The 17740-nt window shown below is 36.2% G+C and overlaps 1 protein-coding gene across 4 annotated transcripts in view; it reads right to left on the reverse strand.

The window, feature by feature from the left end:
* Positions 1-405: 405 nt before the first annotated feature.
* The window catches only part of LOC139183203 (NKG2-A/NKG2-B type II integral membrane protein-like), a 53116-nt gene continuing 35781 nt past the window's right edge, over positions 406-17740 (reverse strand). The window contains exons 1-9 of one of the 4 annotated variants that reach the window (XM_070790101.1): positions 10735-17627; positions 10572-10616; positions 8633-8743; positions 7974-8072; positions 7431-7484; positions 4632-4774; positions 4458-4523; positions 1775-1881; positions 406-1173 (exon numbers count right to left, since the gene is read on the reverse strand). In XM_070790101.1, coding sequence (XP_070646202.1) covers positions 1134-1173; positions 1775-1881; positions 4458-4523; positions 4632-4774; positions 7431-7484; positions 7974-8072; positions 8633-8702 — 579 coding nt within the window. In that variant the 5' untranslated portion in view covers positions 8703-8743; positions 10572-10616; positions 10735-17627 and the 3' untranslated portion in view covers positions 406-1133. Of the gene's footprint in view, positions 1174-1774; positions 1882-4457; positions 4524-4631; positions 4775-7430; positions 7485-7973; positions 8073-8632; positions 17628-17740 lie in introns of those variants that run through there. The other 3 variants (XM_070790103.1, XM_070790102.1, XM_070790105.1) reach the window with 3 other exon arrangements.

Consider the following 17740-nt stretch of genomic DNA (forward strand, 5'->3'; position numbering starts at 1 on the left):
GGAAAAACCATAGCCTTGACTAGACGGACCTTGGTTGGCAAAGTAAGGTCTCTGCTTTTGAATATGCTGTCTAGGTTGGTCATAATTTTCCTTCCAAGGAGTAAGCATCTTTTAATTTCATGGCTGCAATCACCATCTGCAGTGATTTTGGAGCCCAGAAAAATAAAGTCTGCCACTGTTTCCACTGTTTCCCGATCTGTTCCCCATGAAGTGATGGGACCAGATGCCATGATCTTAGTTTTCTGAATGTTGAGCTTTAAGCCAACTTTTTCACTCTCCTCTTTCACTTTCATCAAGAGGCTTTTTAGTTCCTCTTCACTTTCTGCCATAAGGGTGGTATCATCTGCATATCTGAGGTTATCGATATTTCTCCCGCAATATTCATTAGAGATATACAAATATACCTTCATTATACTACACCTTTATTAAAATCAGTTTTTAATTTTTTCAATATTAAAGTTAGTAGCACACCAGCAAATGGAATTCTCATACACTGCTAATAGAATGCAAAATGGTACAGCCACTTTGCCATATGGAATCATACCCAGAAGTCTGGACTTGCCAGAGAGCATTCAAGCTATTAGTTGTGGTAAAGATCACAAACACAGATCTATTTGTTTTCTTTCTGTTACTATACTGTCTTTCTGATAAAACGTAAGAAATCAAACAAATGCATATACAATTGATACAGAATAATGACTTCATGTACTCTTGGCATTAAATCCCAGGTAAAATGTACATGGCTGTGACAACAGTTTGAAAGATTACTTACTAGATCTGTGTGAGTTGCAGAAATTGACTACACAGTCCTAAGGTTCATGAGAAGCACTGATACTTTCTCACTCTGCCAACCTGTGCTCATAATTGGTACGATCTGGGATTTATGTTTGAAAGAGGCAGAAGTGGAGGGTCCACAATGTATCTCCATCAAGCTAAAATATAGGTGCAGCCCATAACAGAGCATTCTGAAATTAGCGATATAGACTGGACTTCCAAGGGTCTGAGTTTTTATAAGGAAACGTTGTTGCATGTGTCTTTGGTTGTTGTTTCATTAGGTAGCAAGACAAGCTATCAACTTCTCACAAATGAAGTGCATGAATCTGGAACAGTCAGAAGCAGACATCTTTGTTGCTTTAATATATGCAGTTTTCTTCATTTGACTCGGTCCAATCACTTAAAATAAAATAAAAGCATATAAATAATGTAAAATAGACATTCACTAATGTAAACATAAAAAATATTGGTTCAAAGTTAAGGTATATATATTTTTTCTTTCCTTACAAGAAACTATCCCTTGGTGCCCTAGCCTTTCCTAAAGCATACTCTATAAGGATTATAGCAACAAGTTGAAAAGCCTCCCTCTCTATATATTTTATAGCCTCCCTCTCTATATATACTCATTTTCTGAACTTAAATTCTTTGTATGTGTGTGTCTGTATGTACACGCAATGCTCATGTGTGTGCTCAGTTGCTAAGTTATGTCCTATTCTTTACAACCCCATGGACAGTAGCCTGCCAGCCTCCTCTGTTCATGGGATTTCTCAGGCAAGAATATTGCAGTGCGTTGCCATTCTCCAGGGGATCTTCCTGATCCAGGGATCAAACCTGTGTCTCCTGCATTACCAAAGGACTCTTTACCACTGAACCACCTGTATATGCCCATATATGTATGCATATTTGTCTATATATTGAAAGTGTGCATTTCCCTATATACTTTTCAAAATGTAAACCAGAATATGGAACTTATTATTTACTATCTATTCTAGAGACTTACGATTTTAAAGAAGGCATTGACTTATCTTCCCATGTCCATTGATTTCTGGTTCCTTTACGAGATAATCCAATCCCATAGTAATAGGATAGTCTGCTTTGAATGAAGTTCTGCAATAAAAAGTGATATATTCTATGATAAAAATGTCTTTTCATAATTCTGAAATGAAATAATAATCTTTTTAATATTCTATTATTTTGAGTAACAAATAGTTTCAAGATCAATTTCATCCTGATTCTGTTCAAATGATAAAATAAAAGAATCTTAGTTATATTTATTAAATATAGTGACATAAATGAGACATAAAATAACACTGTCTTAGCTTACCTATCTTTTTTTTTTTTTTAAGATTTTTTGGATGTAGATCATTTTTTGAGACTTCCTTGGTGGCTCAGACGGTTAAGCGTCTGTCTACAATATGGGAGACCTGGGTTCAATCCCTGGGTCAGGAAGATCCCCTGGAGAAGGAAATGGCAATCCACTCCAGTACTATTGCCTGGAAAATCCCATCGACAGAGGAGCCTGGTAGGCTACAGTCCATGGGGTCACAAAGATTTTAAAGCTTTTATTGAATGTGTTGTCATATGCTTCCTTTTTATGCTTTGGATTTTTAGCCGAGAGCCATGTGGGCTCTTAGCTGCATGAGGAGGGATCACAACTGTACCTTGTGTGTTGAAAGGTAAAGTCTTAACCATTGGACCACTAGGGAAGTCTGTTCCTATCTTATTTAATCTTCAGACTAAAATATCTTAATTTACTTTCAAAACTGATCATTGTAGCTCAAGAAAAAATTCTGAGCAAAATTGGTTGGTATTTTGAGGTCCAGGTGTGACAGATGTGAGGTTTTTACCAATGTCATTTAAATTTTTTTTTTCAAAAGTACTGTGCTTATTTTTTGTGAAGTGAGCATCTTGAAGAAGTGTCCTTATATACCAGATGAGATGTTTACATAGGTATCTGGAAATTACTTGATAAGTACAAATGTAAATGATGTTCATCTTGTAACTTAATTTTTACCACATTTTTGCACATATATTGGGATTTCCCTGATGGCTCAGTGGTAAAGAACCTGCCTGCTAATGAAGGTGATGAGGGTTTGATCTCTGGTTCTGGAAGATTCCCTGGAGAAGGAAATGGTCACCCACCCAAGTACTATTGCCTGGGAAATCCCATGGACAGAGGAGACTGGCAGGCTACAGTCCATGGGGTCACAAAAGAGTCGACATGACTTAGCAACTAAACAACAAACAACAGCAATGTTCATATATTATCTCATGTGATCTTCCTAAAATATGTTGGAAAGAAAATATAACCAGTTTTATTACAAGCAAAGTAATGTGTGAGAGGGAACTAAAGAGAGAGTTTCTGACTATAAATTCTGTATTTCTCTATTCTGCTTTAGTTTTTACCCTTAGTTTGTTTTTATTTTCCTTTGTTTCTTTCACTATAGAGAATATGGCAAACACTTAGTCTCTCTACCCAGAAAAAAGTTACGTACATACCATCTACTCATAAGATTTGACATTCAATTTTATGGTTTTCATAGATGGTCTTATTTCTTGATGGAGATATCTTACATAAAAGATTAGGGCTTCTAGACTCTAAAGCTAATTTTTGAGCCCACCAGGCTTCCCTGTCTATGGAATCCTCCAGGCAAGAATACTGGAATGGGTTGCCATTCCCTTCTCCAGGGGATCTTGCTGACCCAGGGATCAGACCCAGATCTTCTGCATTGCAGGCAGATTCTTTATTGTCTGAGCCACCAGGGAAGCCCCTTGGAATAAAAAGGAAGTTAATTCAGATCTGCAAATGTCTTCTTTTCAGGTTCAGATTTGCTCTGTTCTCTTGATGGTTTTCAAGTTCATATTTTTATAACTATTTATGAGTTTAAAAGCCAAAAATATGGGTGATTGTACTATTACAGATAATTGAGTTAGTCTTAGTGTCTGTGAAAGAATATTAAAAGATTCTCCTTAACTTGGAATGTAGGAATATATTTCTTGAAAGAATAATAGTAAGTTAATTCTCTATTCAAATCAAGGATATGATAAGGATTATGAAATATTTAGTTCAATTTTCTTGGAAGTTAGTATGAGTTAAAATTTAATATGAGTTTGAATTAATTGATCTTATAATCATATGAATTTTAAATTCATACCAAGTCTTCCTTTTACCCTAAACTCAGTGGTATTGTACTTCTTGATTTTGTTGGTGGTAAAATGACATTTTTTTTTTAGAGAGAAGCTACATTTCCATGAAATTATAAGTATGAAAATATAATTATCTCTGATAAAATGAAATATTTAAGCATAATTTTTTCCTAGTTGTTTCATGTTTCCCTTTACATTTGCTCTACTGGAAAAGTTCTAACTGGGGGTGAGTTAGATGAATTAAAGGAAATTCTAATTTCATTTCTACTTGTATTTCTGACCTTAAGATGAGAACTGTCTAGATCTGAATCAACTTACAACTGTAAACTATGGACACTCAAATATTATCAAGCATTCAGATTTAGCTAACAGGACTTTCCCAGTGGTCAAGTTGTTAAGAATCTGTCAGGCAACGCAGGGGACACAGCTTGGATCCCCAGTCCAGTAAGATTCCACGTGCAACAGACAGCTAAACCTGCACACTACAACTACTGAGCCTGAGCTTTGAGCCCATTCTCCACAACAAGGGAAGTCACCTCCACAAGAAGCCCTGTCACCGCAGTTAGAGAAAGCCCACGGGTAGCGAGGAAGACCCAGCACAGCTTAAAAAAAAAAAAAAAAAAAAACAACGATTTAGGCAACAACTAATGGCCAGATGGCCAGAAGAATAAGATGAATACAGGGTAAGATGGAAAACAGAAATACGTCACCAGTTCTTCCTTATCTTCTATCTTAAGAAGTGTGGAGTCCATTTCCTTGCAGCTTTTTTTACTTTCTTCAAAGTTCTTCGATTCATCTGAAAAATAGTAACATTTCTGTCCACAACACGACCATTTACTTTTACATTCCTTTCCTTCAAAACAGAAGATATTCCCCGGAGACCATTCAGTGTGTATCTTGAAAGGAATGCTCTGGAACTTAGCTATTGAGGAATCCTTTCTAGTCCTTGTAAAACCATTGATTTCGTGAGATGGATGGACTTCGTTTCTACGTTCCTGGACTTAGGGAGATGACTTACATCCCTCCAAATCTATGCATAAGACTATTAAAATTCTCTAGGAAATATATCTTAGAAAATTGATGTTTTTTCTCACAATCTCTACAGATAGGAGTTCACAGGGGAAAACAACTTCTTTGTATTCTCTGAAAGAAAGAAAGTGAAAGTCGCTCAGTCACGTCTGACTCTTTGCAACCTGTGAACTATACAGTCCATGGAATTCTCCAGGCCAGCATATTGGAGTGGGTAGCCTTTCCCTTCTCCAGGGGGTTTCCTCAACCCAGGGATCGAACCCAGGTCTCCCACATGCAGGCAGATTCTTTCCCAGCTGAGCCACAAGGGAAGCAGTCTCTAGACTAAGTAAAATCTATAGGTACAGAACTGATCTTAACTTAACATTGATACACTAACCTAGTACCTAATCTACATACCCATATGAGAGCATATAATAAGGATTAGAGACTGTGCTAAAGGAGATGTAGAATTTTTTGGTAGAAAAAGTATTATTTTGAGAAGTGGTGATTTAAAAGAATATATCATGTATACAGAAGAATCTAACTACTGGGAAAGACGAGTATTTTTTTCTGAAATTAAATAAAATGAAAGTTGGACTTTATAGTTGGCTGAGTCTAAAATAACATCCAAATTGAGCAGGTTATCAATTGACTGAGAGAAGCAGAGAAGATACTTGTTGGTCTCAGTCTTTTATCTACATACCTCTAAAGTGGGTTCTCTTTGAAAGTCATGATTTTAGATGTGGAATTTTCTTGTGTTCCATTGTCCAATGGAGGCTCTGGTAATCCACCCTGGAAAACTTTCACTGTACATTATTGAAGTGAAGTGAAAGTAGCTCAGTTGTGTCCGACCATTTGCGATCCCATGTACTATATAGTCCATGGAATTCTCCAGGCCAGAATACTGGAGTGGGTAGCCTTTCCCTTCTCCAGGGGATCTTCCCAACCCAGGGGTTGAACCCAGATCTCCTGCATTGCAGGTGGATTCTTTACCAGTTGAGCCACAAGGGAAGCCCAATAATACTGGAGTGGGTAGCCTATCCCTTCTCCAGGGGACCTTCCCAACCCAGGAATCAAAACAGGGTCTCCCGCATTGTGGGTGGATTTTTTACCGACTGAGCTCTCAGGGACATCAGTACATCATTAGCTCTAGGAAAACATAACATGGGGCAGACTAAAAGGCATACATTAAATTTTAAGATGTCAATTAATGTTCAGGAGTTTTATTCCTGTGCTTTTTAGGGAGATAAGACTATAAAGGAAGACACAAATTACATCATGAAAAAGCCTTCAGGGATGCTAAGGTAGTTGGATTTTTACGGTAGAGCTTGTGATCTCAATGCCAGCAATGAATAATCTGAAAATAGCATTTTGCAGAATTATTCACAACAGCCAAGATATGGAAACACCTAGGTGTCCATTGACAGATGAATGGATAAAAAAGTTGTGGGATATACACACACACACATGTATGCACATACATACAATACAATACTCAGCCACAAGAAAGAAGGAAATTCTGTCATTTGCAACAACATAGATGAACTTTAAGGACATTATACTAAGTGAAATAAGTCAGACAAAGACAAGTATTGTATGCTGTCACTTATTTGTGGAATCTGAAAAACTGAACTCATAGAAGCAGAGAGCAGAATAGTAGGTTCTAGGTTCTGGGGAGCAGAGAAGGGGGAGAAATATTCAAAGGGTACATAATTTCAGTTATAAAATAAATACATGAGTATCTAATGTACAGGATTGTGACTGTAATTTAAAATATTGTATTCAATACCTGAATGTTGCTGAGACGATCTTAAATATTCTCACCACAAGAAAGAAGTGGTAATTATGTGGCTGGTGGTAATCACTTTACAATATATGTGTATAAAATCAATGCATTATATACCTTCAACTTACACAGTGTTAAATGTCAATTATAGCTCAATAAAGTTGGGAAAAATAAAAAAAAAGAAAAATGTTTTATTTAAAATAGTTCAAAAATAATAAAACATCCAGAAATATATTTAACTAATATGTGCAAAACATATACTTTTAAAAACAAAATTGTTAAAAATCAAAGGTTTAAATAAATGGATGGAAAGATATATATTTCCCTTATGTCACATGTGAAAATTAACAGAAAATGGATGAAAGCAGAAACATGAAGAAGTAAAAACAATGCTTTAAATAGCGTAGGTGAAAGTGTGATCCTGGATTAGGCAATGGTTTTTTAGATATGATACTAAAACGCTCTGTTTTAGAATAACAATATTTTTTATCTCTTATAGCAGGATAAAATTAGAGTCAGTTGCCTATAATGGATATGGTGATCATATTTCTGCATAGGGAGAAAGTCTCTCTTATAATGATTATTTAGGAATATTTGTTGCCTGATTTTATAATTTATGTTCTACCCCAAAACCTGTTTCTATCTTCACTAGCCTAAGAGAGAGACAAAACACAAACTATATTTATATTAGAAGTTTGAAATCATTATGTACCTTTCTGGAGCTTTGTTACCAGAGAGGACTTATTTTGTTCTGATATTTGGGTACCTAGAAAAAAATGGAAGTAATCTTCGAAAATATTAACATTGATTTAAATAAATCATAATGTTTTTAGTTTAAACATGGTGTTTGTAGGATTTAGGATGATCTGGAAAAAATTGCTTTAAGAATAATTAATGAGGTAATGAAGACTGGGGGGTGTATATTTCAAAAATCTTAGAGAAAAGACTCCACCACCTCTTACAATACTTGGTTCAAGCAATCTCAAGAATTAATTTGTTTTTCTCAATAAGGTGTTTCAATTTGTTAAAGTATATCTTTGAGTTATGAAATCAGAAAATATCTATGTATATATTTAATTTTCCCTACAATCATTCTGTAATTTATACTTTGCTCAACTCAGAATAAGAATTCAATACTTAGGCTAAATGCACACATTAAAATAAGAGTTCTATTCCATAATAATATGACATTTTAGAGGCACCGACGATCATTAAAATGAAAGGTTCAATCATAATCTTTCAAAACTTGACTTACGTGGAATAGAAGTTATCACTCTCACTATAGCATACATCAAGACAAAACATACGATTCCCAGGATCACAACAATGAGCTTCTCTCGAGCTGACGGTGAATCTGCAGGGAGAGAAAAGGAAACACTGAGAAAGGAATGATGGAGACAGTTATTTTAGAAGAACAAAAGATCCCACATCTGTGAGAATTCAAAGACATCAACTTGGACCCCAAAACATTTACCATTGCAATCCTCCTCTCAGAATATACCATTCCTTTTTCAGCGAATATAAGGCTTCACGAGTTGTAGATCAAAGACTACAAATTACAGCAATGCCTGGGTAGGTAGTCCTAGAGGAGGGCATGGCAACCTTCTCCAGCATTCATGCCTGGAGAATCCCCATAGACAGAGGAGCCTGGTGGGCTACAGTCCATGGGGTGGCAAAGAGTTGGACACAACTGAGCGACTAAGCACAGCACAGCACATATGTCATATTAGAATATTGTATTTCAAACTCCAGCTCTAAGTCTCATTAATAAAAACATGTAAGCGGGTAAATGCTTTACACTTGCAGGGGTAGTTCCTGTCATTCCACTGACATAATGAAAGGCAATTTGAAAGTTTAATCCCACATAGGTTTTCTCCTGCTCAGCTGCTAAAATTGATCTTCTCAGGATCTTACCTCTCATTTGCTGTCTCTTGGTGTCCTTAACCAGACTTGGTTCTGAGTAGTTTTCCTTTTGGTTCTTCATCTCTGTGGCTGTTTAATGTCAAGGATGTTGCTCTATGGAAACTTCACATAAGTAGTTAATAAATGGTGTATAAAATCACAAGAAGCCTTGAAAGGTTAAACTGGGTGATGTGTGAGATCAGTTAACAGCACTCATTTAGCAGTTGAGCAAATCCAAGTTTGGTTCTCATTTCAGTAGACCTTTAGACAACTGTTTTTCGTAGAGTAAGTAGTTTTAAAAATAGTATTTGACGTGTAATAACCAAGAATGGTGGGAAATGGCGGGAAGTGAGAAGTAAACTCAAAGGAGGGGACATATGTACACCTATGATTAATTTATGCTGATGTATGACAGAAATCAAACCAATATTGTAAACCATCATCAATCAGTTAAAAACAACTAATTCTCTGTTTGACATAATGTTACATGTTTATTGGAACAATGAAAATTAGTAGATTACTGAAAAAGTTCATGAATAGTAATATCCTGATGAATTGAAAGTCAAAATTCACAGAAACACTTGAAAATTGTTATAATATCTTTGTTCAAATTAAAGTCCATATTTGAAAAACATGCACCAATTATATAGGTAAGTTTAAAATCCGCTAAAAGTTAAAGACAGCTTTCTATGATGAGGGAATAACAGTATTGGCATATATGTTACACTCTGCATTAATCTACTTTAATTGGGACATTCATTAATGAAAAGGGAATGAGATGCTATCAAATAATTCTTCTATTTTGAGTGATTGTGGAGCTCTAGGAAATCATTAAAAATTAAATAAATATTTTATATGTTAAAAATGGTACATGACATATTAAATTCTCCAAAAGAGTTTATCATATAAAGACAAAACAATGTTAAAATGTCATTAAATACTTATTTTACATGAGTAATTGACAATTGACAATGGCTAAGATATGAAATCACAAAATGATAAGGAAAAGCATACATCATTTATGGAAGAACAATGTTGGTACAAACTTCGAGGAAGATCCTGAGGCTGTTAAGTCAATGAGGGAAGCTTTAGTTGTATCAGCAATTATAAGAAGTCAACAATGTGCCTTAAAAATTCAGTCAATGGATTCTGTAGTAGTGCAATCTACAATTAATTCTGGCTTTGAAATTTACAATGTATGACCTTTAAAAATTATTTAGTATTTAGCAAATGAGTTTACTAATCTAAAATGAGAATAAAAATATGTATGATATAAAGCATGTAAAACACCTAATATTAGATTTGACTTTTATTTTATTTCTTATTTTAATGCAATTGCCATGGTAGTATTCATATCAGGCAATATAATTTATTAGACAGAAATCTCTGTGTTAGTGTGATTTATCTTTTTTCAAATTTATGACCAAGTTTTTATAAAGCATTTGATTATATATAATTGAGTTAATCCAGCATTTTACTGGAGGTACCATATTCTGATTTTTACTTTAATTAGACAAGTGAAGAATTTTATTGGCCACTCACAATTCTATGAATCCATTTTAATAACATATTTTTAAAGGCTGAGTTAAATATTTAATACTATATCTAATTCTATGTCTATTGAAGACAAAATACAATGTTAACTGTCCTTGTCCTGATGCTACTCATCCTTCATCTTAAATTGCATTGATTAACAAACTCAGTTATACGTGAAAGTTTTCCCTTGAATAATGTCTGCAGGCAAGAATTTGAACATTTTAAGAAATCTTCCCAAATACTTCATATTTTATTCTTATTTTCTCCCAAAACTAAAATACCCAAATATCAAATATAGATACCAATATCCCTTTAATTTGTTTGCTTAGCAATTGTCCCTAAGTCGAACCACATTGGCATTTGTAATCTCCTGCTAAATGAGATGAGGAATTAGGAAGGAGAGGGAAACACATACCTTCTACAGGCCAGAGTCCTGCCTCTTCCGTGAGTGGCCAGGTTACTGTGAAAATCAAACAATGTCTGTGGTCTTCACAGACTGCCCTGAGAAGGCCCAGAGTGAAACAATAGTGGAAAAAGTACATTCTTATCACTGAGTCACTGAAACAGGAAATTCTTACGCTTGGGTATTTTGAAGACAGTTTATCTCATCACACAACTCCAGAATATAGGAGACTTTAGATATGTAGTGTATCAGTTAGTTTGTTCTTTGGTGAGTTCCTCTGAGAATTGATTTCCCTTTCTAAAAGATATAGGGGGACAAAGGACATGATCACCCTGCTGTTAACTTGCTTTCACTTCATTCATTAATGCTGAACATCTACTCCTTGTAAAGAGTAACTTCAATGTTTAAGTTTTACTTTTAGATAAGTTTGCTAAATCTAGGCATTACTTATTTCTTTTCCTTATAATCTCATTGTGTCATTTCTATTATAATGGAGGAAATCATAATTCCATTAACAGTATGTATTTAAGGATACTTATCCCTAATTCAGAAGAGTTACTACATTTTAAACTTTTTTAACTGTCATCTAATTTTTAGCTTTCTAAAATCTAGACAAATGGAATATAAATCTGTAGTTATATACCAATTTATTTTTGTTGTTCAGTCGTGAAGCCATGTCTGACTCTTTGTGACTCTGTGGACTGCAGCAGGCAAAATTTCCCTTTTACTATCTCCCTGAGTTTGTTCAAATTCACATCCAATGATGGGCTTCCCTGGTGGCTCACATGGTAAAGAATCTGCTTATGATGCAACAGACCTGGGTTCAATCCCTGGCTGAGGAAGATCCCCTGGAGAAAGAAATGGCAACCCACTCTAGGATTCTTGCCTGGAAAATTCCATGGAGAGAGGAGGCTAGCGGGGCTACCGTCCATGGGGTCACAGAATCAGACATGACTGAAGAGACTGAGCACACCCACGACTACATGTCCATTGAGTCAGTGAGGTCATCCAGTCACATATTGCTCTGTGGCCCTCTTCTCCTCTTGCATTGAATCTTTTCCAGCATCAGGATCTTTTCCAATGAGTCAGCTCTTTACATCAGGTGGCCAAAGTATGGAGCTTCGGTTTCAGCCTCAGTCCTTCACATGAATACTCAGGGTTTACTTCCTTTAGGGTTGACTGGCTTGATCTCCTTGCTGTCCAAGGGACTCTCTCCAGGACCATAGCTGGAAAACATCAATTCTTTGGCATTCACCCTTTATAGTTCAACTCTCAAATCCATACATGACTACTGGAAAAACCATAGCTTTGATTATATGGACGTTTGTCAGCAAAATGATGTATCTGCTTTTTAATATGCTATCTAATTTTGTCATAGCTTTACTTCCAAGGAGCAAGCGCTTTTCAATTTCATGGCTGCAGTCATTGTAGACAGTGATTTTGGAGCCCAAGAAAATGAAATTTGACACTGTTTCCACTTTTTCTCCATCTATTTGCTATGAAGTGATGGGACTGGATGCCATGATCTCTGTTTTTTGATTGTTGAACTTTAAGCCATCTTTTTCATTCTCCTGTTTCACCTGCATCAAGAGGCTCTTTAGTTCCTCTTCACTTTCTGTCATTAAAGTGGTATCATCTGCTATCTGAGGTTGTTGATATCTCTCGCTGCAATCTTAATTGCATCTTGTGAGTCATCCAGCCAGCACTTCATATGATGTACTCTGCATATAATTTAAATAAGCAGGGTAACAATATCCAGCCTTGAAGTATTCCTTTCCCAATTTTGAACCAACCTGCCATTCCGTTGTTCCACGTCCTGTTCTACTGTTGCTTCTTGACCTGCATGCAGATTTCTCAGGAGGCAGCTAAATTGGTCTGGTATTCCCATCTCTTTAAGAATATTCCACAGGTGGTTGTGATCCACACAGTCAAAGGCTTTAGCAGAGTTGATGAGGCAAAAGTAGATTTTTTTCTGGAGTTCCCTGGCTTTCTCTATGATTCAATGGATGTTGGCAATGTGATCATCTGCCTTCTCTGAATCCAGCCTGAATATCTGGAAGTTTTCTGTTCATGTACTGCTGAAGCTTAGCTTCAAGGATTTTGCCCATAATCTTGATAGCATGTGAAATGAGTGCAATTGTAGGATAATTTGAAAATTATTCGGCATTGCATTTCTCTGGGATTGGAATGAAAACTGCCCTTTTCCAGTCCTGTGGCCACTGCTGAGTTTTCCAGTTTGCTGGCATATTGAGTGCAGCACTTTAACAGCATTATTCTTTAGGATTTGGAATAGTTCAGCTGGCATTACACCACATCCACTACCTTGTTTTTAGTAAGGCTTCCTAAGGACCACTTGACTACACACCTCAGAATGTCTGGCTCTAGGTGAGTGACCACACCATTGTGGTTATCTGGGTCATTAAGAGCTTTTCTGTACAGGTCAGGTCAGTTCAGTTCAGTCGCTCAGTCGTGTCCGACTCTTTGTGACCCAATGAATTGCAGCACGCCAGGCCTCCCTGTCCATCACCAACTCCTGGAGTTCACTGAGACTCACGTCCATCGAGTCAGTGATGCCATCCAGCCATCTCATCTTCTGTCATCCCCTTCTCCTCCTGCCCTCAATCCCTCCCAGCATCAGAGTCTTTTCCAATGAGTCAAGTTTTTGCATGAGCTGGCCAAAGTACTGGAGTTTCAGCTTTAGCATCATTCCTTCCAAAGAAATCCCAGGGCTGATCTCCTTCAGAATGGACTGGTTGGATCTCCTTGCAGTCCAAGGGACTCTCAAGAGTCTTCTCCAACACCACAGTTCAAAAGCATCAATTCTTCGGCACTCAGCCTTCTTCACAGTCCAACTCTCACATCCATACATGACCACAGGAAAAACCATAGCCTTAACTAAACAGACCTTTGTTGGCAAAGTAATGTCCCTACTTTTGAATATGCTATGTAGGTTGGACATAACTTTCTTTCCAAGGATTAAGCGTCTTTTAATTTCGTGGCTGTAGTCACAGGTATTCTGGGTATTTTTGCCACCTGGTAGGCTGCAGTCCATGGGGTTGCTAAGAGGCGGACCTGACTGAGAGACTTCACTTTCACTTTTCACTTTCATGCATTTGAGAAGGAAATGGCAGCTCCCTCCAGTGTTCTTGCCTGGAGAATCCCAGTGACGGGGGAGCCTGGTGGGCTGCCGTCTATGGGGTGGCACAGATTCGGACACGACTAAAGTGACTTAGCAGCAGTAGCAGCAGAATGGTTAGTCCACCTAGAGCCAAGATAAATACTCAAAATACTAAGAGCGTTTTGAATTTACTGTTTATTATATAAAATGTGGTTGTGACTAAATCTAAAATGGCAGTACCAAGTGACCTAAGAAATATAGATAAATTACATGTCCATAGTAAGTGCAATATTATCCTTCTAGAAGATGGCTAGATGGATTCATTTCTCGGAAGTTTTTTAAATGGAGGGAAATTGCCAAAATTACGAAATAACTCTGTGTAAAGGAAACATTTTAAGGTCTTATAATGAAGAAAGTCTTATTGTAGTTGAAAATTTGGATATGCAGAAAGGAAAGAAGAATTGAAGAAAAGAACTTTTGTGGATATATCCAAATAGATATTGACAGGTAAAATAGTAATGATAAAGTATCAAATTGTGCATATATGTTTGTATTAGAATTCAAGGCAGCAAAACTGGCATGAGCAGTGAAAATAGTAGAGAGAAATTATGTCTTTTCGTTGTTTCAGAAAAGTACAAAAATATGAACTTACTGGACTATTGAGTAAAGAATGCATACTGTAAAACGTAGGGCACTTATAGAACTCCTGCTGAGTCGCCTCAGGCGTGTCCGACTCTGCAGGACCCCATAGACAGCACACCACGAGGCTCCCCTGTTCCTGGATTCTCCAGGCAAGAACACTGGAGTGGGTTGCCATTTCCTTCTCCAGTGCATGAAAGTGAAAAGTGAAAGTGAAATCTCTCAGTCATGTCCGACAGCGATCCAATGGACTGCAGCCTACCAGGCTCCTCCATCCATGGGATTTTTCCAGGCAAGAGTACTGGAGTGGGTCGCCATTGCCTTCTCCACCTATAGAACTAAGACATATTAAATTTATAAATTCTATAAAAGAAAGTTAAAAATATTTATTGTGAAAGCTAAGAAAACAACATAATGTAGAATTCAAAGTAACAATATATTATACTTAAATATTAACTATATGTACTTACATATAAATAATATATGTAAATAGAGCGTATAAATCCTAAATTCATATTAAACATATATGGAATAGCTTTCCATTTAAATTTTAAGAATATTTATATTTTAAAATATTTTGTTTAACACAGCTATGTATGTAAAACAGTTATTTTAATAACTGCTCACTTAATGAGCCATATTATTTTATCAAAAGCCATGAACTGGAAAGTAAAGAACACAAACTGCTTTAGTTAATGTACTCTCACAGTATCAACCAAGAACCATGTTACAAAAGATGGAGCCTGTTTAATAATTATATATTGAGTATCTAAGCTATTAGCAATTAAAAAATGTATGTACTGAATAGCACAAGGTCAACACAGATTTGAAAACCATGCATAAATAATCATAAATGGAAATTTAAACAATTTATCTCCACTACTTATCAAGCAAGCAGATATAGCAGTAGGCAATAGAAATATCTAAGCTAGACAAGTAACCAGTACGTATATGAACACACACACATACACTAACATAGAATATTCTTCTTTTTTAAGTTCAAACGAACATTTCCCAAAAATTTGCTATATATGCCTAAGCAAGAGACTTCCAGAAAAACACCTTCTGCTTTGACTATGCCAAAGCCTTTGACTGTGTAGATCACAACAAACTGTGGAAAATTATTCAAGAGATAGGATTACCAGACCACCTGACCTGCCTCTGGAGAAATCTGTATGTAGGTCAAGAAGCAACAGTTAGAACCAGACATGGAAGAGCAGACTGGTTCCAAATTGGGAAAGGAATATGTCAAAGCTGTATATTGTAACCCTGTTTATTTAACTTCCATGCAGAGCACATCATGCGAAATGCCAGGCTGGATGAAGCACAGCTGGAATCAAGATTACTGGGAGAAATATCAATAACCTCAGATATGTAGATGACACCACCCTTATGACAGAAAGTGAAAAACTAAAGAGCCTCTTGATGAAAATGAAATAGGAGAGTAAAAAACCTGGCTTAAAACTTAACATTCAGAAAGCGAAGATCATGGTATCCAATCCCATCAGTTTATGCAAAGAAATGGGGAAACAATGGAAACAGTGAGAGACTTTATTTTTTTGGACTCCAAATTACAGATTTGACTGCAGCCATGAAATTGAAAGATGCTTGTTCCTTGGAAGGAAAGCTGTGACCAAACTAGACAGCATGTTAAAATCAGAGACACTGCTTTAAGGTCTGTCTAGACAAAGTTTGGTTTTTCAGTAGTCATGTATGGATGTGAGAATTGGACCATATAGAAGCTGAGCACTGAAGAATTGATGCTTTTGAACTGTGGTGATGGAGAAGACTCTTGAGAGTCCTTTGGGCTGGGAGGAGATCAAACCAGTCCATCCTGGGGAAAATCAGTCCTGAATATTCATTGGAAGGACTGATGCTGCAGCTGAAATTCTAATACTTTGGCCACCTGATGGGAGGAACTGACTCACTGGAAAAGATCCTGACGCTGGGAAAGATTGAAGGCGGGAGGAGAAGGGAACAACAGAGGATGAGATGGTTGGATGGTGTCACCGAGTCGATGGACATGAGTTTGAGCAAGCTCTAGGAGTTGATGATGGCCAGGGAGGCCTGGCATAGTGCAGTCCATGGGGTTGCAGAGTCAGACATGACTGAGTGACTGAACTGAAATCTGACAAAACCATTATGGTTTTTATGGATGTTAAACGGACAATAAAGCTGTATTATAAGAACTTTTTACAATCCATATGAAATAGAATGTCTAGAAAATGCAAATTAACAAATGTAGTACAACAACCATAAACCTGTATAAGCTTAACATGTGTTAAATATATTAGGTTCACTGTACAAACCTTCCTACAAAAAATTCTAGGAGCTCTAATGCTAACAGTAGTGAATAATAACACTTAAAACTATGCCAGGTCTTTCACCGTAAAACAGAGGCTTCCAAAGAGCCTTTATAACAAAACATGTCAAGTTACATAATATCAATGGACTCACTCAAAACTCCTTGTGATAAATGGATGAAGAAAATCATCTTAATCTAAATATGATATATGCAGTGGTTTTTCAAAGGAAGAAAATACAGAATGTTTTTTGTTGTTTTATTTCAAGAATGCATAATTGGTCAACATTTGAAGGAAAGAGATATTTCAAAAACATTAAAAATGTTCTCATTTCATTGAAAGAAAAATATTAAAATGGTTACATGACTGCATACAAAACCTATAAAATTTTTTGAATGCTATGGAATTGCTTTTATGTTAGAAAGGTATATGAAAAAACCTTTAAAAAGACCTCATATTTGAGCGATGAAATATTGAAATATTTTCCCCCAGTATAGGAAGGCTACTTATAAGACCTTTACTGTATCATCTGTTCAATGATGGAAATAAAAGCCAATTTGGTAAAAATAAGTCAAAATCAAGAAGAGAAAAAAAAAAGAAAAGAAAAACAAGATAAAGTTACTGCACCTGGAGGGAAGAAATAAAACGTGATTATTCAGAGATGCAATATCTATTTACATAAACAATCCACAGGAATATATATTTGAAATAATAAAATTAATATATACAATCAGAGAAGTCATTGGGCACAATTCTATTTGTAGCAGCAACAATTACTACGAATTTAAAAACAAAATTGCTATTTACAAAAGCATGGCTATGAAATGTCCATATTTGTGTGAAATTTCTATGTTGGAAACTATAAGATATTCTAAGGGGATTTCGCTGGTGGTCCAGTGGTTCGGATTACTTGCTTCCCGGTGCAGGGAGTGGGCGTTCGATCCCTGGTCACTGAATCAAGATACCACTACCACACAAAAAAATAATAAATAAAAATTGATCAATAAAATAGGGAGAATTTAGAGAAAACCTAATTGATTGGAAGGATAAAGCATGAATAGTGACTGGAAGAGTCAGTATTGTAAGACAATTATCTTCAGAAATTATTTTAAAGATTAAAT

The sequence above is a fragment of the Bos indicus genome, chromosome 5 (genome assembly GCF_029378745.1).
Source record: "Bos indicus isolate NIAB-ARS_2022 breed Sahiwal x Tharparkar chromosome 5, NIAB-ARS_B.indTharparkar_mat_pri_1.0, whole genome shotgun sequence".
NCBI lineage: Eukaryota > Metazoa > Chordata > Mammalia > Artiodactyla > Bovidae > Bos > Bos indicus.